Raw genomic sequence first — 23,825 nt, 5'->3', positions numbered from 1 at the left:
GCTTATTGCACACTGATGATTGTGTCAGATCCTATTTAAATCCATGCAGTTCTTTTAAACAGTCTTACAGAAAGAATACATCTAAAATATACTCTAGGTAATTAATAATTTGTGAGATTAAAAGTGGGGTGTAGGGGAAAAATTACTAACTTAGGTGCAGTATAAAACTTCCCTCTAGTACAATTTGATATTCTAAAATAATTAATTGGAAATCAGTGCCACAGAGTTATTTAAAAAAAATAGTACCTATGCTTTTATAGTTTTCCCACTATATATATGCAGTTACATGCTGTGTTTAAGATTCTTTAAATACAGATATGCCACAGAAAATTATTATAACCTATCATGATTTTATGCAAATCAGACATTCATTTATGGCACATGTAATTTATATCTTTAAGTCAATTAAGGTAGACAAATCTCAGCTTGAAGCTATTGAGTGGCAGGTGATCATTAGATACAGTTTCACTTGTAGGATTCAGATGTCAAGCAAACTTTGACCTATCAGGGACCATTCCTATGGAACTGTAGGCCTGGGTAGAGTTAAAATTTTAATTAAATTGTGAAGGTCTAATATATTTTGAAAAACAAAGTCAAAATAGGTATCCTTTCGAAGTGCTAAACAATGTTAATGGGCCAGAACATGAACGGAGAAGTATGTACAGAATCATCTTCTTACCTTGAAAGAATCTCTGCAAGTTTATAGTTAAAAAGCAAATCTTTTCGGATTTCTTTGTGAAGATTATGCTTCTGCCCACATTAGCACTCCACCAAACCTTGTTTTATGGATCATAGTTGCCATAACTTCTCTTACCAAACCAGTAAATATTGGATTGTCTTTATTTTACTGGACCTTTCAGCAACATTTGATGATTGATACGGTTAAATACTTTCTTCTTCATTAATCATTTTGTTCTGCAATGTGTACAGAGCCTCACACTCCTAGGGATTTCCTCTCCCCACTTGAATTAACATGTACAGTTTGAATGTTCATTTATTTCATACATTATGTTTGTAAGAATTACCAATTCATAATATAATATACTTAAATATTATAACTTCTAGTTAAAATAGAAAGTTAATCAGAGTCAGGGTTGTAGACTTTATTAGTAATTAGAGCAAAGACAGATAATCTAACTGGATCAATAAATAGTCATTTTTATATTGAAGTACTCTATTGAAGAATATTCTAAGCTGCTTGGACGTACTGTCACTTATCCATTCTCTCTCTCACCTGATGCAGACATGTATTCTTGATAGCATTTTCCTCTTTCTCCTCCCTCCATCTTGAAAACATACACACACACATACACACACGCATTAGCATAATGCTGACTGAATCAACTGGTGTTTGCAGGCTTCAGTTAATTCCTCTGGTATTTCTCTGTGCAGCTAAGTCATTATGAAAGCTCTAAAATTGGTTGATAAGTTTAAGAGGGAGCTGAAAGTTTATATCTCTCAATAATGTGTGATATTTAGAATCCGGATAGAAGAAATAGTAGTCTCTTATTAGTGGAAGTTTTCTGAATTGTTTTAGTTAGAATTCAAGCCTTCTAGTATCTGTTTCTATATTTAGCAAATATTAAGAACCTACTGTGATCTTGCTTTGTATTCTCCTGGTGCTAGGAATACTATAATGAGCAAAACAAAGTCTTTGCCCTCATAGAGATTACATTGTACTTAAATTTATTTTAGTTCAGAGCCTCCATATGGGTCAGTAGGACTCTCCAGATTCATGTGGCAGTGATTCTTCTGTTTTCTTTGAAAACTCTGATCTGTTCCCTTCTCTAAGTCAATTTCCTCATCCATAAAACCCAGATAATATGCTTTATTATTTCTACCATATAGGAATGAAATTAAAAATGGTTTGTAAGATTATTTTTACATGCTTTCTATATTTGTGAAGTCCTGTGGAAACTAGCATGGTAGTCATGTATTGTTGAACATAATAAAGAACAGTTTAGATGAATATTTTCCATATCTTTATTGTGAAAATCCTATTCAAACATGATGTTTGCAGCACCTTATTTATTGGTTAAGTGAAAATCTTTACTTTTTTTGCCAATTAAAGCTTTTACAGACATTCAGAAGATGGATTCTGTCTAAGAACTTTTAATCTTCATGAATATGTGACAGTTTTTTTATGGGAAGAATCACTTCTTCTTAATGGAAATTATCCTTCTTGCTATAATATTTTGGTCCTGTTAATAGGACAAATGCAACAAAAGTTATAAATTTATTTATAAAACTTACTGAGTCTCAATAATTGTCTTCCAGATATGCCATTGAGTTCTTGATTTTTTTATTAAATGTCTTTGTACTGCTAATAAAAATGTTTTATGTTTGCCCAAAATGAAACAGAAATGTATCTGCACATGATGCATTTTGCTTCTTGTTTTATTCTCCGAAGCTAGTTATTTAAATGCAGAGCCTTCACTTTTCTGCTGCAAAAACAGATTTATATTATTAACTACATGCCTAGCAGCAGAATTCAGGGCACTAATTTTCTAAGTTTACGTTAGTATATTGACTCAAAGTGAATGTTTTAAGTGGTTCTGAGGAAAATATCACTTTAGAATAAGAAGGTCCCTTTAACAAGCTTATCTTTGGTTGAGAATATTACATGCTTATGATTTAAAAATTAAACCACTACAGGTTACATCATGAGATGCCTGTGTACATTCAACCACTTTAGTTTATTTGGATTATGCAAGGTAAAAGGTAGAATGTTTAGAACAAATCAGATATATGCCATTTTACCAAATGAAGACTTCTTTTCATTCTCACCACTTCTATTTTTATTATTCTTAGAATGAAGTTGAAGATTTTCTTCCCCTGCCTTGCTCCCTTTCTCATTTTAATTTAGTTTAATCTTCAGGAATAATTAGTTATAACGACATACCACAAAACCCTTGGAAACAAGTTACACAGGGAACCTAACTTGGAATTATAGATTTATCATGATTTTGTTGTTGTTTCTTTGTTTCATTTAAATCTACCTTTAGATTATCTTTTACTTTTGGAAAAAAATCTGAATAATGATAAGCTATTTCATTGTTTTTATTAATTTGTCATCTACCAGTAGTAATGCTAGCTAGTTTTAAGTCACTTGGTCTTTTGGATTCAATATCTTTGAAATGATCTTTTGATATATTCTATTTCCTTTTCATATTTTCCCTTTGTATATTTATCATAATTACATTTTAAAGAAATAAAAGTAAAAAAAATATTTTTACCACATAGTTATCTCCTTTATAGCTTATAGCTAGGACCTGTTGCAAATGGAGGCAGAAATAAGTTTAAGACTTACTAATTTTAATGTCAGAATGCATGTGGTTTTTAAAAAGGCAGACAGAGAAAAGCAAAGAAAGGAAAGTGATATTACACACATATAAATAAATACTTACTCATTAGGAAGCACAGATAAAGGTAAAAACCAGAATATTTTTCTGTGTCTCGTTTTACAATGCTTCCTTCCCTAGTCTCTATTATCAGCATATTTAACACTTTTTTTTTAAATTATTTTTGTTGTTGTTGGAGTATAGTCATTTTACAATGTTGTGTCAATTTCTGGCGTGCAGCATAATGTTTCAGTCATACATACACATACATATATTCATTTTCATATACTTTTCATTGTAAGTTACTACAAGATATTGTTTATAGTTAGTCCCCTGTGCTATACAGTAGAAACTTGTTTATTTTACATATAGTAGTTATTATTTGCAAATCTCAAGCTCCCAATTTATTCCTTCCCACCCCTTTTACCCCTGGTAGCCATAAGTTTGTTGTCTATGTCTGTGAGCCTATTTCTGTTTTGTAAGTTCATCTGTGTCTTTTTTTTTTTTAATTCCACATATAAGTGATATCTTATGGTATTTTCCTTACTTCATTTTGAATGACAATCTCCAGGTCCATTTATGTTGCTACAAATTTCATTATTTTATTCTTTTTTATGGCCGAGTAGTATTCCACTATATTAATGGCTTAAATACTTATGCGTCATACAAGACACTATAAATCTCCTAGAAGAAAACATAGTTAAAACATTTTCTGACATAAATCTTGGCAGTATTCTCCTAGGGTACCCTACCTAGGCAGTGAAAATAAAAGCAAAAATAAACAAATGGAACCTAATTAAACTTACAAGTTTTGCACAGCAAGGGAAACCATAAGCAAAACAAAAAGACAACCTATGGAATGGGAGAAAATATTTGCAAATGATGCAACTGACAAGGGCTTAATTTCTAGAATTTATAAATAGCTCATACAACTTAGTAACAAAATAACATTGTTTTTTAATTATTTTTATTTTTTTTCCTTAAATCAGACCAGCCCTGCAGTTGTTTAGGGTTCTAAGATATCTAGGGTATGATTTTTTCCCCTCTCTTTTCTGTTTGGAGATGTGGAGGTAAGCATGTTAATATGAAAGTAAATGCTCTTTTCCTTGGTTACAAATTTTCTTGAGCTATGGACTTTGAGTAAGTTTCAGGATTTATCACTGTTATTAAAAAATACAATTATTTTTTCCAACAGCCTTCTCTGTGCTGAGAAATAGATAATCTGCTTTTATTATAAAATTTCGAAGTTTATTTTTGAAATAAATGTTTATATTCCTGTTGAATTCTAAAGATTTTCAGAGGAAAGAAGGTATAAATTTGAGAGGTTCATGTTAGAACTTTCAGTGTTTAGGTCAATTTACCAGCAAATTACCTGAATATTCTTGCCTAGAAAGGCTATTTGATTGCTTTATTTTGTTCTCCGAGAAAAGAAAGCAATCTGATTCCACAATGACTGCCAGTTGCTTTAGGAATTAATTTCGTTGTTCTTACTTTCTATGGCCAAAAGGAATATAGCTTTTGACTTAGTTTATTTAGCTTGCTTTGGAAACAAAAATTCACTCTGTGTAGATGGAGATGGGTTTTTAGAGAACCCTCAGGCACAAATGGATTAAGTACTGTTCATAGCTCTTTACATTTCCTATCACTTCTAACAAAGATTCATTTTAAATGGGACTGCCCAAGAGATCCATCAATGAAGAAATACTCTTAGGTGATGTACAGCACTTAGCTATATGTGCTAAATTTTTGGCAACCTGAGCCTAATACCAAGTGTTTTCCAGTGGCTAAAACTTCCTGCCTCTATTTAAGACAGTCACACATATAACTTACTCTTTGGTTTGAAATACATACATAAATATGTACGTAAACCTTGTAACCACAGAAATTGTATGATGAACTAATCAAACCTGTCATTGGGTCGGCTGTTAAGTTGGTCAATTTGATCAGCTACTTGCTTTTACAAAATAGAAACTGGACTTGAAATATTCCAACCTCCCCCATCTAATACTGATTTTTAATTTTTTAATACTTTCATACAAGACTTAAAATGTCAATATATGAAATAATTTGCTGCTATATAATATAGAAAAAAGCTCAGTAAAGCAAAACTCAACACATACCTGTGTTAAAAGATAAACAGAGGCATATTAAAATTTCTAAGAGTTTATTTGAACTAACATCAGTTTGAATCAGGCAGCATCAAACTGAAAGTGGTAGGGTTGCTTTGCCAACAGGAGCTAGGGGAAAGTATTTTACACAGCAGACATGGAAGCAAAGCAAGGAAATTACTTGATTGGCTATGACTTAAGTGGTTACCTAATTTGGAAAAGGCTAGTTGGCTATTTGTGATTGATTGTTTTGGGGTTTTGATTTCCTAACCTTGGAGCATTTATAGGAATTTATTGTAGCTTAGGTTTAAGTTTGCTTACATCGGCTGCCAAGGCATTGGAGCCACTTCAGTCTAATAGCTCCCTTGTTTAATTTCTTTAATACATGCTTCTGCAGGGTAGAATATCTTGCAAACTGTATCTAACTTTTATGGCTGAATAAGTAGAACAGAGGGCTTCCTCTGGCTAATAGTCATTTTATGAGTCCTTTTCTTTGGATCAGGGAGAGGATATACGAATTACATGGGATGAACAGAAAAGCTTTGTCGCTTGGAGTGTCTTGCTCAATGAAAACTTTTGATTAAGCCAGAATCAGCTGTCTTCTAAAGAGTTGCCAGGAGAATTAGCTCATGAACCATATAGCTGTTTGTTCTAAGAATGTAAATGTTGATAATGGTATGGTAATGTCAACGTGGCCACAGGAGGAAACAAGAATTACAGTCTGAAGGGAGAAGTCTGTTATACTCACAGGTTCCAGGAAGGAGATCATTGATGCCATGCAGGGCCACAGGGAAGCAGTGAGTTCTGATCAAGTGACGGAAGACAGGAGTGAGGGGAAAGACTCAGCCGGAGTCTTAATTGGAGTTTCTGTGGGTAATGCAAGGCAGGACAGAGTAAAACAGTTTTGGATTGCCTCATTTGCATGATTCCTGCAGGTTCTGGGCTATAGGAGTAGTCTCTAGTTGGTACCTGGCCTTGGGATGATTTAGGGCAGAAGAAATACTGACTTGGTGTGTGAGTTAGATAAGGAAGTAGTTGGGCCTATAGACTCAGGTTTGGTTGGTTTGCATATGAAAGATCGGCTCTAGGCCTAGAGCCTTTTGCTATCTCTAAGAATTGACTAGCCCAGGGAGGGGTAGTCTCCCCCAGGCCAACAAGTCACCAGCAAAATATCATGAAATACAGAAAATAAAGTTAGAAAGCCTGTTTCCTGTCCTTGGCCCACACAGTTCCTAAGTATTTAATTCTTTATCAGTAATGTAGAAATGAAAATATCTGTCTCACTTTATTGGATTGATGAGAACCAAATGAGTTAACATTTGTGAAAAAGCATTGACAATATAAATTCAGTATACACATAGTTGCCCTCAGGAATCATTATATCCAAGATGTCCTTGAAATTTATGAAAGAACGAACCCCTTAGTGTACAAGTGATTCTTGCTTAACTAAAACTTCTCATTGAGCAGGATACATGAAGTTACAAAACTTTTACTTTCATCATTATGTAATTCATTTCTGCACATCTTGATCCAAAAAAAAGTCATTATTAAATGACCATGAGACTGAAGGGCTCTATTCTACTCATCTTGGTCAGAAGAATAGATAAATTTTGCAAGATACTCTACTATGCAGAAGAATATATGATTTAATTTTTGCTTCAGTGAGCTCTTTTCTACATTATATATCATTAAATTGTTTTATATATTGGTATTTTAAGTCCTACATAGAAATAAAAAAAACACATAAGGTTGAGAAGTTGAGTATTTTGGATTGAATGTGTATTATGTAATAGCAAACAGCTGACAGTATTGATCAACTTAATAGCAGAATTAATGTTAGATTTGATACATATTTTCATCCTGTAATTTCTGTAATTACTGGCCTATGTACATCTGAATAGTTCACAGCTGGAGAATAAGTACCTGTGTGTTTGTTTTTGTTTTAAATAGGGGCAAAAACTTTTACCCACTGACTATATGTAGTATAGGACTGAACTGCCTAAAAGTATATTCATATAGATTAGTGTTATGAATTAATTGCTATACTCTACTTTCTCTACCTTATTGAATCTTGTGATTCTTTAAGATTAAAGTCAAGTTTCTCCTTCTTGGCCAAACCTGCCAAACCATCTCAGTTCACAAATGTTGCTATCCTTTGGACACTTATTCTGTTTATTATATATACTGTTTATTTGTTTCTTATATTCAGTTCTGTGCTGTCAATTGTGTTTTCATAATTTGTTACCTTAAAAATTAGGAACAGCAAAAATTCTTATATCTTCTTTCTTCATTTCTCTTATGGAACTTAACATACACTGTAAATTCACTAAATATTGTTTATTGCTTATTAACACATGATCTGTAGTATCCATGAAGTACTTTATAAGGCAAAAGAGTTTTAAGGTAAAAGTTACCCAATAATGGTACCCAATAGTTGGGTACAACTACCAAATAATGAAGTAGAACATTAAAAGTTTTTAGAATATTTAACTCTCTTTGATATTAAAGAGTGATTATAGTATCTTATGTTCCAAATTAGGATTTTTTTCATCATTACCATCTTTAGCCCTGGGAAGGGAAGACCTTACACTGTTCCTGGAGCTTTAGGTGACCTTGCCCTTTCACTTCTCTAGCTACACCCCTTTTTGTGAGTCAATGACCTCAGATGATAAGGAAATATGCTACTTAGATCCTGTGCTTTCCTTTTGTACCGCACTGTAGGTAAGACCCCAGAATTTCTTGCTCAGATGGCTTCCAGCTTTCTTTTAAGAACTTCAAGGCTTCTCGTTGGGGTCCACCCACCAATGGGTGTACTGTGCTACTGGTATGCTTAGCCTGGGTTGAACAGAGGACCAAAGTTGGCATCTTTTTGTAGCAGAGAGACACAGGTTGGACATGAGGCCTCAGATTACTCATACATGTGCTAGTGTGAAGCCCTTCATGGTATGGGATTTAGCTAGTCAGGGAAGGGAATAGAAATGCTATTGACTGAGGTTAGGGGTTGGCTCTAGATGGACCACCACATGCTGGCGTGGTATTCTGAGGATTCCAAATATTTTAAATTTGAACTTAGCTTTCTAGTATCTTTGTAAAGTAGGCAAATAGAACATACTTTGATTCTGATCTTATCTGGAGAATGATATATCATTTAAAAATATTTAGACATTTGGTATGTGAGCCCTCATGCTCCCATCCTTTCCTTTAACCCCACATTTTTAGAGACCTTATTTATTTTAATACTTGGAAATTATAACTAAAAGGTTGTATAACTATATAAATACAAATATAATTATTTAAATACAATATTTCCAAAGGCTACATTATGATTTAAATACAATACCATTTCTGTGTCTACTGATGTTAATATTTTTAGTAAATTTCATAGCCTTTTAGATCTTATAGCAATCTTGAATTTACTTGTATTATTGATTTAATTAATCATATTCAAATTTTAAAATCTAATTTCAATTATTTTCATTATTCTTGGCGAAGATGAAATTTAGCATGTGATCCGTTTTGACTATTTTGGTACCTGAATCTCACTTTAATTTCTTTTTTTTTTAATTAAAGAGAGAAGAAATACTATTGTTTATCAAACATCATAAACTTAACATAGAAAATGATGTACCATTTTGTTAAACATCCTTACGCAGTGCTTTGAGAAGAACCACATTTCTCATTATTTGTGCATGTTTTGTTAATTCCTTATCTCTTGGTTCAGATTAGTCCTGATTCAGAGAATGCATGTCATATTCTTCTAATTCCTGACCTTTTTTTCTATTAAACATTTTTCCCAAACCCAACATACATTAAAGTAAAGATATGTAATGATTTCGGGGTTTTTTTTTTTGTCATAGAGACAATTTTTCACATTTTAGTTAATCTCATATTTTAGAAGAATTGATTGATGAGCATAGTTAATACTTTTTATTAATATGAAGAGATGAAGTCTGAAGGTGTTAAAATGTAATTAGTCAAACAGAATTTATTGAGAGTATAGCTCTATATTTCTATATGGGAGAGTAGAATATGTGGTGTACACAACAATAATACATTGCAATATTACATTTAAATAATGCAATTTACATACATTCCCTCAGAAACAAAATCAATTCTGATTAGAAGTTTATCTAAAATAAGAATAATCATAGAGGCTATCCAGTGGATAAAATGCTTAGAATTTTGAACGCTTATTTTGACAGTTCTCAGATTTTATTGTTTGCATCTTGTCTTACTGTTTATTTTCTGAATGTTTAGTTTACCATTTTAGATAAGCTATGATAATGCTGGTTTGCCTTTAAATTTTCAAGTGTAAGAGTCATGTAAGACCTATGATATGCTGATGAAAGGCATTTGGATGGGTAATTTCATGTGTGTCCATGAGATTATTGGATTACCTGTGATAGACAATGGGTGTGTTTTATAAAATTACATCCACAGTTCTGAAAGAATTCATTTATTTTTCTGGAAGTATCTTCTGAATTTCAAGCAAGCAATTAACAAATGAAATTTTAGATAAAGAATTATTTTGAAGTTTTCTTGATGGATAATGTAAATTATTTGTGGAAATTTAGAGTAGATAATTGGAAGTACTTAGCGCCTAACAATACGATAGACTAAGGAAAGTAGCCATTCTATAAGAAACTATACTAATTTAAATTCCACCAGTCTTGATTAAACTCTCTACAGCCAACTAAAATAAGAGAATATAGACAGACTGAGTTAAATAATCTTATAAATCACTGAAGTATGATATCAAGAAATATCACTTATTCACTATAGAAAATAGCTTATCATTTCCACTGTAATACAAATGAGAAACTATGATGTATATTTTCCCAGAAAGTATATTTTCTATATTAGTATATTTTCCCAGAAAGACTATAAAATTTGTTTATTGAAAATTACTATAATTATAAAAATAAGGTACATTACAATCTAAATTCATAATGTAGAAGTATGCAATATTAGATGTCTAAATGATGACATACCAATTGATTTCAGAGTACTCAAAGATTTTTACTAAAATTTTAAAAAAGAATAAGCAAGATTTTTCTATTCATATAAGTGGCAGAATGCTTTTATGTAAACACGCAGAAGTGAAGATAATCCAGTGATCTAGCTCAGTGTGAAAGCCAAAGTGTTTCCAGTGCTTATAAAGGCTTTTTTTTTGCCCCTTCTTTGCCTCTCTGTCTAGTGCCCATTCATACTGTCCCTAAAGCATCAAGGATTTATGCTTACTGTTTCCTCCTCATGAGTTTCACTGTCTCACCTCCAAGACATTACTTAAATGCCACTACCTCAGTAAGGCCTTCTCTGGCCATGCTACTTAAAATTGTGACCCTCTTCCCCAACTCCCTGCCTTATTTTTTTTCCCACTGTACTTTCTACCACATTATTCGGCTGACTTGTTTACAGTTTTTATTGTCTCTCTTCAGTCTAAGCAGGATCTATGAGGACAAGGAGTGTTTGTTCAGTGCTCTGTTTCTACTGCCCAGAAAAGTGCCTGACAAATAAATATTTCTTAAATATGTCTATGGCATGTAAATATTTAATTGACTACTGATAAATACACCTCAGTTTGTGACAAATTGGATATGAAGACAAATAGGTAACTAGATGCATTTGTCATTGGTGTAGTTATTTGATCAGTTAATCGGTCAGTTATTTTTACATTGTTTTTAGAGTACCAGAAACTATTTAAATTTCTTTACCTATGTTAACTAATTTATGCCTCACAACAATCCTATGAAACTGGTACTGTTATCAGTTCCATTGAGGAACTGAGGAAACTAGAGCTTAAGTAAAGTATCTCTTGGTGTTGCAACTAACATGTAAGAAGGTAAGATTCATACCAGAGCAGCTGCTATGCTCAGAACCCAAACTCTAACAGAAATCTCCTGTTTAAAATCCTGCACCATTGTTGCTTTGCTTTGCTTCATTTGTATCCTTTTTAGTCATTTTTTCTTTTCGTAAAATAGAAAATGTTGAAAGTATTCGTATCTGTTTACAACTGTTGTTTTATAATCATTTTTTTTTTTCTTTTTGCAGTGGGATGCCATCACTGAAATGGATGAACACAATAGGCCCATTCACACGTACCAGGTATGCAATGTGATGGAACCAAACCAAAACAACTGGCTTCGTACAAACTGGATCTCCCGTGATGCAGCTCAGAAAATTTATGTGGAAATGAAGTTCACACTGAGGGATTGTAACAGCATCCCATGGGTCTTGGGGACTTGCAAAGAAACATTTAATCTGTATTATGTGGAATCAGATGAGTCCCATGGAATTAAATTCAAGCCAAGCCAGTATACAAAAATTGACACAATTGCTGCTGATGAAAGCTTTACCCAGATGGATCTGGGTGATCGCATCCTCAAACTCAACACCGAAATTCGTGAGGTGGGGCCTATAGAAAGGAAAGGATTTTATCTGGCTTTTCAAGACATCGGGGCTTGCATTGCCCTAGTTTCGGTCCGTGTTTTCTACAAAAAATGCCCCTTCACTGTCCGTAACCTGGCCATGTTTCCTGACACCATCCCAAGGGTTGATTCTTCCTCCTTGGTTGAAGTAAGGGGCTCTTGTGTGAAGAGTGCAGAAGAGCGTGACACTCCTAAACTGTATTGTGGAGCTGACGGAGATTGGCTAGTTCCTCTTGGGAGGTGTATCTGCAGTACAGGATATGAAGAAATCGAAGGTTCTTGCCACGGTAAGAAAGAAACATTTAAATAATTTACCTTGCATTTAAATAATGGTTTTTAAAGGTAAATTTGTTGTATATTTATTTTCAAATAAGGCATTTTTGAATGCTATTACCGGCAGGATTAACTATGGAAGAAATTAACTTATATTAAATATAAGATAATTTCTGGTTTTTTTCCTACTGGAGATGGTGTATGAAAATGTAAAATAAATTATATACCATGACAAATGTTCTTCCATATTGCCTTCTGTGAAGTAGTTGCTGTATGGTTTGCTGTATTTACCTAATTTTTACAAGGGAAGGCAACATCAATAGCAGAAGCAAAAAGCAAAAGTGATTCAGTTTGGGCATTTGTCTGTCTTTCATGTTTTGGTAGTTTACAGATAATATGACATTTAAAGACAGTTTTAAAGTAATGCTTTCTTTCATGTAAAATGGTAATAATTGAATAGTACCTAGGTAAACTGAACTTACATTTAAATAAATTGGGGAATTCATATGTTGCATATGAATCATATATATGTTTCAAAACATATAAGGTAGTTTATAGGAGTGTTACATGTTTGGTGATTTAGTACTGACTGTATGTATTAAACCTTAATTTATTTTTTGCTACTATTAAATACAGTTTCTCACCATATAATACATTAGTGGAATTTGCACAAGATCTAATTGTTAGGAAGTATTAACACAGTGCAGTGCTGATTAAGTTTAAAACATACCTTTCACATAGTTGTGATAAAGGAATATCTATATTTTCAAAATGAAACAATGTTTTCTTTTTATGTGATTCCTTTTATGAAAGCTTATTAATCTAATAAATATATACACTTTAAAAATTTTTGCATATCCCCTAATAAAGATAATTTATATCAATTGTGTTTGGATTTAGGACTCATAATAAAAATATAAATATAGAAATAAAATTATTGCTTGGTAAATAGTAATATAGTAGAGATATTTTCCTCTAATGGTAAATTACTTATTCATTTTTTTCTATAGTACCAATTTTGAATTTATTGACTTCTTTATTGATGCTATATTCCCACACATTAAATGGGATAAAAATAAATAAGAAAAAACATATATGTTTCTATATAAGGGTCATGGATAACCTATGTGAATTTTTAAAGGTTTTATCTGTTTATAAAACTTAGGTTCTTAAAAGTCAAAAAGTCTACTAGAGCATCCAGTAATGATTATATTAGATCATTTGAAAATATTGTCTGTATGAAATGTCTGTAGTATATTTTTATAAAGTGTGAACCAGCTTTCCTTCACTATTCAGTCATTAAAATGTGTTTCATGAAAGTCTATCTATATAAATTTAATTCAAAAATTTTATTCACCTATAACAAGGATTTAGAATGAAATAAGTTATAATACATTATGAATTATACTTTTAAGGTGCTCTATAAAATATTTTACATTGGAAAATGCACTAAAGAAAAATTCACATTTATGAATAACTTTTCAATGAGATTAAGAAGGTAGTAATAGCCAAGGATAAAACATATTACATATACTAACCATGTAGTTCTGCCATATTTTATATAAGGTAGAAGCAGGAATATTGGTGAAAATAATGTTTTTAATTATTTAAGGAATAATTATATAAGGATTTATGTGATTAATTATTATTAAAAATATTTTATGGTATTGACCACAGAATCAGAGATAGTGACAGTCATTGATAGCTAAATATTTCTTTGCTTTATATTTTTTCTCTGTGAAATTTCATTCTTATTTACATACGTTAAAATTCCTTCACTTGTTGGGTAGAGTTGATTTTGGACAAATGATAATTATTGGCTTATCTAGACTAATTTGTTTTTATGACTTATTATTTTTATTATAACTTATTTGATTGCAAAAATGAGGCTGTGGATACAGAGCAAATGTTCATCATCTTGTAGGGGATGGCAGAAATTGGAAGATTAGGCTTGGATTCTAAATCTATGGCTTACTAACTTTGAAATCACAGTTTTCTTATCAATAAGTAAAGTAGTGGTTATAATAATTTAATGATAAAGCATATGAAAGACTATTAAACACAAACATATATGTTTGGTTCCAATTGAATACAGTACATTGGAATACAGTATACAAGCACAAAGGAAGTCAGAGTGGATGTGAAGACCTCATTTTCGGACAAGGGTATCTTACACTACCACCAATTTCCATTTTAAACTATTTATTTGTGTGTTCTTGAAGCTTCATCTTGCTGCTTTCTAGTCTCTGATAATAATTTTTACCACCGATTATATTGCTGTCTGTTAACATCTTATCTCACAACCGAATCTCTGCATTAAATATAACCTAAATGGCAAATTAATTAGAATTTATGTGAATAAACCATAGCTCAAGTAATAATGTAACTATATATGTATATATATAATGGGACAGGAAAAATAATGTCTGTATACCATTTTCCTTTCTTCTGTTCTTTTCTGTTGGAACATTTAATCTATTTAAACTAGTAACATTTTTGAGTACTTACTATATGTTAATTATTTTGATAGGTGGTAGAAGTAAATATAAATGAAAGCATATATTTCAGTTGTCTATTGCAATTGAGATAAAATAACCCAAAACTTAATAGCTTAAATGTATAACAATGTATGAGTTCTTAGGGCTCAGCTGGGTAGTTCTTCTGCTTATTGTAGAATAAGCAGAGGTCACTCTTGCCGCTGAATTCAGCTGGGAGCTTGACTGGGGTTGGAAAGTCTAAGATGACTTGTCATCCAGGACCTCTCTCTGTATGACCTCACATCATTAAAGAATCTAACTCAAGCTTTTTAGAAGTGTAGTGGCTGAGGAGGGAGTTTTTCACTTGGCCAAGTATAAAGTGAGTATATGAGAGGACTACAAAAGGGGCTGAATACCTAGAAGTATGTTTGCAAGGAGCTGCCAGTGTAACAGTATACCACAATCTACTCTCTGAATTCTCATGATGAATGTCCCCACTTCATGCACAAATGCCCACATCTTCCCAAAGATCTGTCCCATTATGGCATTGTGTTGAAAGTTCAGGAGAACTTCATTGAAATCAGTTCTAGATGTGAATGAAGCTTCATAGCTAAAGCTCCCCTTGATCTGGAGAACTAGGGACTAAATGAGGTAAGTTATCCTCACATACACAACATGCATGGGACAGGGATAGGATAACTGTAAAAGATTCACACATTCCCAAAGGCAGGGAACAAACAGTCTGTCTGTTTGTGATTCAGAAATCCAATGAATGTTATCAGGATTCCTAATTATAGGGTCAGGGAATGTTCTTTTATTAGAACCCAGTTCTGCACCCTGAGATTGCTTCTCTGTGGCTTCATCACTTGACTTTGCCCTGAGTCATCCTCCTTAGTTATAAGAATTGCCCATGTAGCCAAATGGCCAGTTTAAACATCTGTCGTGAAAATTTAATTTAGTCCACAATATTATGAAGTGCTTTTTGTGTTTTCCAAGTTGTCACAGGTAGTATTCTTACCAGTTGTTGGATGACCTTTCATTATCTTATCTCTAATTGTAATTATCTTACTGCTCTTCCATCCTCCAGTCATAGTCTCGTTGCCACTCTTCCAGTCTCCACAGTCTGTTTATTACCAAAACAAATGCTATATTTTAGAATTTGGTTATAGCAGCACTCCTTATCTTGTACAGGTCATTTGCTTGCAGTCTGGAAATCTAGACTGGGTTCAGCTGGGTGGTTCTTCCGATGATTTTATCTGGGATCATTTATGCCACTATGCAGATGTTTATTTACCAAGGCTAGACATCCAAAATGGCTTCACTCACCTGTCTGATGCTTCATCTGAGATGTTTGAGCCCCTTAGGTTGCTTACTGTCTAAATCCTGATAACAGTTTTAATGTTTCATGTGAGGAAATTATTGTTGTTTTTTTTTCTTTTATTCTTGTTTATCTAATTTTTCTTTCATACTTGTATATCTATTTCACCATGGCATTCAAGGGACTTCACAATTTGGCCTTGTCCTATTATTTTCTAACTTCGGCAAATTCTGTTTCCTGTTCTGTTTTTATTACTTTTGAATAATCCATGTATTTTCCATGTCCTTTGTTTTTTTTTTTTTTCATATTTTATCTAGCTGCTTGGCGTCCCTTTCTTCTTCCTTTTCTGTGATGGAATTTTATTCATCCTTCAGGGTCTAGCACAAATGTCATTCATCTAGATCTTCACAAAGTTAATGCCTCTTTCCTCTGTGCTACAATTTGTACTAATTATTTATGTGTCTGTTTCACCAGGGCTGTCAGATAAAAGAGTTATATTTAAAAATCATTTGTGTAATGAAGGTTAAGAAATGTATTGATATGAATAAATAGAACTAGGTTCTACTGAGTAGTTAAAGGTAGAAGCTGTTGGTATATTGACAGAGTATTCTGTTTCTTCTCAGTTCTGTGAAATGGGAAAGTTTTCTTTAGGGAGAGTTGTGGTATTTTAGGTCTGGAAAGTCTTAGAAAATATTTTTATTTTTCATTTTATGAATCAGCATTCTAAGTTACTGAAAATAGAATTCTACTTCCTGGGCCCACTCAGTAACTACTACTAAATTTAGAACTAAAGCCTAGATAATTCTCAGTCTGGTCTTTGTGTGTTTTCCCTCCCTACCTCCTGCTCTTCTCCACTTCTTCACATATTCCCTTCTTTTCTCTTTCATTTCCTCATTCTAGGCATCCATGCCCTTACCTTGATACTTTAACTGTTCCTGCCTGCCAAACACAGTGCAGAGAAGCCCTAAGTTTCTCATCATCAATTAAGCCCTTTTTGCTCTGTATTTATTTAGTGGAATCTCATATGGGCACTGTTAGAACGGAATCTGTATATCTATTCTGTGATTCAAGTTACTGAGAATGATAGAAAAAATATAAATTTATCTGGAACTTTGCTGTTAGAGATGATAGAAAGGGAAAATCACAATGAGGCTTTAGGAATGGTCCTCATTACTTGCATAAATTTGAGAACCCTGCTATGTAACAAAAAAGCCGCTTTAAAATAGTAAAAATCTGTGTTTCCCCGTACTACCATATCTAAAGATGTATATTTATTTGTATTTAAATAACTTACTATATTTTATTTTAAAAGTTGTACTACTTAATGTTTGCACTTGAGATTCTGTTCTCTGTAATATTGTTAAGGCATATCTAGATTCAAATTCTAGAAGCACAAAAGATAGGGGTACTTTTATTCTTACTGTTTTCAACCAGGTTTAAATAGACATAAACATTGTATTGAGCAGATATGCTAAAATTTAAAACCAAACACAGTACTTTAGGTTGTTCCACATAATAAGCAGTATTTTATACTTCATTCCAATCTCTGTTTTTCGTAACTTTTTATTTTATAGCTTCAGAATTAAAACTCATACTTAGACATATTGATGTTACAGATTTAATTAGATGTAATTTTTAAATTATTTTAATTTATTCTAGTAAGGGTTTGAATAAAAAATAACATTGATTCATAAAACATTAATTTGCATAAAATAGTCTTTCACTTCATATATCTAAGAATATTTTAACACTATGGAAGAAAATTGGAAACAATTAATATGCAAAATTGAACAATTTTTGTTCAGTTGTGACTTCTGAAGTGATGTGAATCCCTAATAAACTCCTCTGGGATATTAATTTAGAGTAAATCATGTTAACGTAATGGCACTTATACTTAGAGATATTAGTTAGTTAGGATTTTAATATATATGTGTATTTTTTGCAAAGATACCTTTTTTAAGCCTTTAAGTATCAGACGATATAATTTAACAGAATAACATTTGGCTGTGGAAATTAAAGTTCTAAAACATTGAGAATGTTTTAAAACATTTTCTAGAGACATGCCCTTATTTATTTATTTTTCCCCTAGTGCTGCTTTAAAATTCTGGAGGAAAGAATTATAGTAGTTCTCAGACCATTGCTTTATTGCTCACAGAAGTGAATGGGATATGCAGGGCTTTTGGTGACATAGCTATTGATTTGAGCTCCTTAGGAGTCTTGTAATTAAGGCTTCATGATTCTGTCCTCTGCTGCAGTTCAGAAACATTTATGCTCTGTATTTATGATCTTCTGTCTAATCATGTTATCAGAGATGACTGTGGGAGCAGACCTCATAAAGAAATTTTGAAGCACTACGATTTGCTGGCATTAAATAAGGGGGTTTGAGGGTGTGATGAAAAGCTGAAAGGTGAGATTGGGATCAGAAAAAAGGGGCAGACATATTGGCCCAAATAGTGTTTTCACTTTCTAAAGGTTCTCACAAACTAAATATAAACACTTACAACTACAATATAGCCTTCAGTTCCAAATAAAGCTGCTTTATTGCATGAAGCAATTCCAGACTTTTATCCGGCTTGAGAAAAATAGGAAATCAAGAGGTTCAAAGGAGCCTAAAAAAATAGAAGGTATTATTTCCAAGTAGAACAGAATGAAGTTAAATAATTATGTCACAGTTTGTTCTTTGTCACAATTTAAAAAAATAGATTAAAACATAAACTATCTTGAAATAATCATTTTTAGTAAATTATTTTGTCCTAATTTCAATTTTAATTTTAGTATCTGTTTTACTCTCTGCCAATTTGAAACCTTCAAATCATATTTCTTTAAGATCTATGCTTAATTAACGATGAGGTGTCACCTCACACCAGCCAGAATGGCCATCACTCAAGAGTCCACAGATGACCAATGCTAGAGGAGCTGTGGAAAAAAGGGAGCCCTCCTACACTGTTGGTGGGAATGCAGATTGGTGCAGCCACTGTGGAAAACAGTATGGAGATTCCTCAAAAGACTAGGAATAGACTTACCATATGACCCAGTAATCCCGCTCCTGGGCATATATCCAGAAGGAACCCTATTTCAACAAGACACCTGCACCCCAATGTTCATAGCAGCACTGTTTACAATAGCCAAGACATGGAAACAGCCTAAATGTCCATCGACAGATGACTGAATAAAGCAGATGTGGTATATTTATACAATGGAATACTACTCAGCCATAAAAACGACAACATAACGCCATTTGCAGCAACATGGATGTTCCTAGAGAATGTCATTCTAAGTGAAGTAAGCCAGAAAGAGAAAGAAAAATACCATATGAGATAGCTCATATGTGGAATCTAAAAAAAAAAAAAAAACAGAAATATAAAACAGAAACAGACTCATAGACATAGAATACAAACTTGTGGTTGCCAAGGGGGTGGGGGTGGGAAGGGACAGACTGGGATTTTAAAATTTGTAGATACTGACAGGCATATGCAGAATAATAAACAAGATTATACTGTATAGCACAGGGAAATATATACAAGATCTTGTGGTAGCTCACAGTGAAAAAAAATGTGACAATGAATATATGTATGTTCATGTATAACTGAAAAATTGTGCTCTACACTGGAATTTGACACAACATTGTAAAATGACTATAATTCAATTAAAATGTTTTTAAAAAAGACCTATGATTAATTAAAAAAATCCTATGAAATACATATATTTCTAAGAGAGGATAAAATTATTCAGCATCTCTCTTTTCTTTCTAAATATGACACACCATGTCACCCACTGAAATTGCTATCTTTCTTGTTAACATTGCATAGAATTCTACTCTACGTTTTAAATAAAATCAAAATCAATCATTTTATAAAGTCAGTACTTAGATATAAGGAGATATAGTAACCGTTTTTATTCTTGCTGTATTTTTCTATCATTATATCTTTTTTTTCCCTTGGTTTGGTATTCCATTTGATGAAGTATATCCTTTGGTAGATTTCTTGGCAAGGTTCTATAAGTGTTTAAGCTCTTTATTTAATGGATATCTAAAAATATCTTTATTTTGCCCTCCCTTTTCAATGACTGTTTGTTTGGATATAGAATACCAGATGATAATTATTTTTCCTCAACAATCTGCAAATATTATATCCCTGTCCATAAGAATCTATTGTTGCCAGTGACATTATTTGGGAAACTATAGGCTCCATATTTTTGGCCTTCAATTACATTATTATGAAATTGTTATGGGTTTATTTTTTCCTGCTTCATTCACATTTGTGTTTTTAGCCTTAAAAAGTCTGTGTGTATGATACTTTCTTCTGCTCTCTATTTCTAGAATGCCTATGAGATAATTTGTTGGAGACTTTCAGTATTATCCTCTTTAATATGTTTTTTGAAATTTTAATCTGCTTATTTCCAGGTTATGAGTTTTCACTTTTGCTGCATCTAAGAGATTACTTCATCTATTGAGTTTTTTTCATTCTCACTTGTTATTGCTTCATTTCTGCCTTTGTTTCATAATTTATTTATTTTTTTATGGATGTTGTTTTATTCTTTATGGGTGTTAAAGTGAGATTCAGGTAATTTTTGAAAGAAATTAGGCCTGAATATTTATTAGTATTAGTGTTGATGTGTACTTTGCAATTGTAACTCGTGTACTAACTTGTTTTCTTTGTCTTTTTTTTTTTTAACTTGGAGAATTTATGGTTGGCACTAATGCTGATACCTGAGGCCTTATAAAGAGTAAACTTAAGATTCCTAAAAATTTACCAAAGAATTCATGTTAGCATTTGTGGTTGTCAGTTCTGTTCCATGCAGTGATTCAGGGATCCAGGACTACTTGCATTTAGTGGACCAGCCATCTCTTAGAGCCTTTAGTTTTCTGTGTCTAGCTCAGAAATTATAAAAAGAGATTGGAAAAGGCACATGTGTTTTTAACCAACCCAAATATGAAGAGCCATATTATTTCCTCTTGCATACCAGCAGTGAGAACTAGTTATATGGCTGTACTTAAATGCAAATAGGGGTGGGATGTTGTTAAATGTTGTCCCTAGCTCAGTAGTCACTTTCCAACAAAAATTCTTTATCATGAAAGAGGAAGCCCATTTTTTTGGTAATTCTTGGTTATCTCTGCAGTATTTTGCCACTTCACCCACAAAATGTGCATGCCAATCCTCATATATCTGTTAACACAAAGTTTTTTTCATCTGGTTCGAATATTTCTTCTTTTCAGCTGGTGAGCTGCACATTAAATAATAAGCCACCTGTCCCTAACACAAAATACACAGTGGTTGAAATAAATAGAAAACTCCCATTAAGAAAGGAGAATGATAGGAATCACACAGCCATGAATGGTTCAGAGCAGTGATGGGCAGGCAATGTGAAGAACCTCAACAGATCCGGACACTCATTCAGTGGGATGCTCTTATCCATTGTTCTCAATGATCCTTGGCTACACTGTGAGCTTATTATCCTGATAATTTTTGAAATAGTTTTGGTGATTGAACAGCTTTCATACCTGTTCCATGCTCATCTGTCTTGTGCGCTCATGGATCATTTCATAGATACAGGCTCTTTTAGACTAGACTCATGAATTGTTGGCAATAAGATTTCCTAAAATTCATAGTAGTCTTTTAATCTATTTGTCAATTCTACATGCCAGAAACTACACACAAAATCCAAACCCAAAGTTCTGTCTTCGACATAATTTTCAAGTATGTTTTATTTATTAATTTACCTACTTTCCTCAATATTCACATGCCCTTCTCAGCTTAATAGAAACTAACTTCAGGGTGTTTTAAACAATTGGGTTGAGTAGATCTTAAACATATGGCTGAGTTTTTTTGTTTGTTTGTTTAACTGAGATGTGTTAACTTATCTTTGGTGCTCAGAGATACCTTTTTCTTAGTTTTGTCTCTGGTTGTTGAAAGATATCATCTTTTCCTATCCTGAAAGCACTAAAATTCTATACTCTTCTTTTCCTTCTCCTTCCAACTTTCAACCTTTCAACTTATTGCCTGAGCTTGTTTCCTCCTGGAAGTATCTTGTTTGATGTATTAAGTAGCAGTCAACACAAATCAGCACTTGCCCTGCCTTCCAAGTTATTGCAGATAAAGTTTACCAAGAATGATACTATGGTATAATGTAGGTTCCCATCAGTACAGTCTTCTATTACAGTTTTACAAATCACTTGCCCCCTGACTACTAAGCTAATGCCATGTGTGTATATATCTGTATATTCACATACACATTCAAACACTTACACACACCCCCATATACACTTAAATCTTCATTTAAGGTAAGATTTAAAAGCTAAGAAGACAAAATTCCAAATTCTAGAGCCTTAATATGTAGAAGTTCATTTTTCATTTACTTTACAGTCCAAGGTATTCCTAGTTGTCGAGGGCTTTCCTTCATACAGAAAATAGGAGAATTATAGATTTCCCATCTGTAACTTCATTATTATATATGGCCTTGTAGTCTTCTGTATCCAATGAGAGAAAGAAAAAGAACATACAGATTGCACATCTTCTTATAAGCCTTGCTGTAGAAGTGCCATATGCATTTTACCCACAATGGTGACACTTGTAAAAATTGTATAATCCAAGAGTAAAAGCTTTTTCATTTAAACTTTAATATTAAGCCACATCCAGTGTAGATAATCAGGATTTTCTTTTGATCAACAGACAAGAAGTAGACTATGTATCAATGTTCTGTTTAACTAGATATGAACTGAACTAAATATGCTAAATTAAACATTAGAATAAAAAATATTTCTATAAATTTAAACCTTATTCTCATTCCATATAAATAAATAGGATTCAACTGTTTTGAAGATGAGGTGATTATTTCCATGTAGCATCCACAGTAGCAACAGAGCATTCAGGATAAACTTTACACTGGAATATAACGTGTAGTACATTGAAGATATAATGGCAAAATTTTACCAGAGAAGAAAAAGACCTCACTTTTTACTTTATAGAAATACAGTATAATAACAGAATATTGTATTTAGTAAGTCTGTACATAATTCAAATTAAATAATATTCTAAGCATCATAACAAATATAAATAGTAAAATTATATCATACATCTTAAAATTTGGGGATAATTTTGTATTATACTATTTTTCATTATTTAGTCAGAGCTTGCATTGGAACTACAGAGATATGAATGTGTATCATCCTCCATATGAACAAAAATGTAGTAATTTGCGTTTTTAGGATATTCACATATCTAAGCTCTAGGGAAGTATATTTCAAAGGACAACATAGTTCTAAGGAAAGCAGGCATCAAAGGGAAGAACTTGATACAGAAAAAGGAGTGGGTGAGATAGATTTGAAAAATAGTGTATCTAATATAAATATACTTAAAATATTTATTTTAATTTAAGATATCCTGTTATCTTTTGTGAGAAAAACATTTTTATTTCATTTATAGTAACTGTTACTATGATTATTCAGAAGTGATGATAAACTTGAATACACATTATGATGATATTGGAGGGACATTATTAATATTTTTAGTCCTTTGAAATAATGACTTACAATAAGAATTAAATAAATTCCTTTGTCCTCAATTTTTCACGTGGCCTTTTAAAGAAATAGTTCTCTTTTTTGTACTTGAACATTTTTCCCTTTGGGCATATAACACTATACATGGAAAGTTTCGGTATTACAGATATTTCCCCATCATTATTCTGTATAACCAGTTACCATTTTCAATACGAACTTAGGACAAACTATCTGTTTTTAGAATGAGTTCTAATAAATAAGGACTATAGTATTATTGAAAAACAGTAGTCTCTATTTTATGAGGAACTGTAGAGTGGTAATAAACTGAAAGGGATGGAGATTTCCAGTTGCTAGTTGCTCTATACAAGGACTATCACCATATAAA

At 32.4% G+C, this 23,825-nt stretch overlaps 1 protein-coding gene across 1 annotated transcript in view; it reads left to right on the top strand.

The window, feature by feature from the left end:
* Positions 1-23,825, top strand: part of EPHA6 (EPH receptor A6) — a 724,129-nt gene that overhangs the window by 132,556 nt on the left and 567,748 nt on the right. Inside the window, exon 3 of the mRNA XM_072966895.1 lies at positions 11,501-12,164. Within this exon, the coding sequence (XP_072822996.1) occupies positions 11,501-12,164 (664 nt within the window). The remainder of the gene's footprint in view (positions 1-11,500; positions 12,165-23,825) is intronic.

This window comes from Vicugna pacos, chromosome 1 (assembly GCF_048564905.1).
Source record: "Vicugna pacos chromosome 1, VicPac4, whole genome shotgun sequence".
Taxonomy (NCBI): Eukaryota; Metazoa; Chordata; class Mammalia; order Artiodactyla; family Camelidae; genus Vicugna; species Vicugna pacos.
This window is presented reverse-complemented; position numbering and strand designations above follow the sequence as displayed.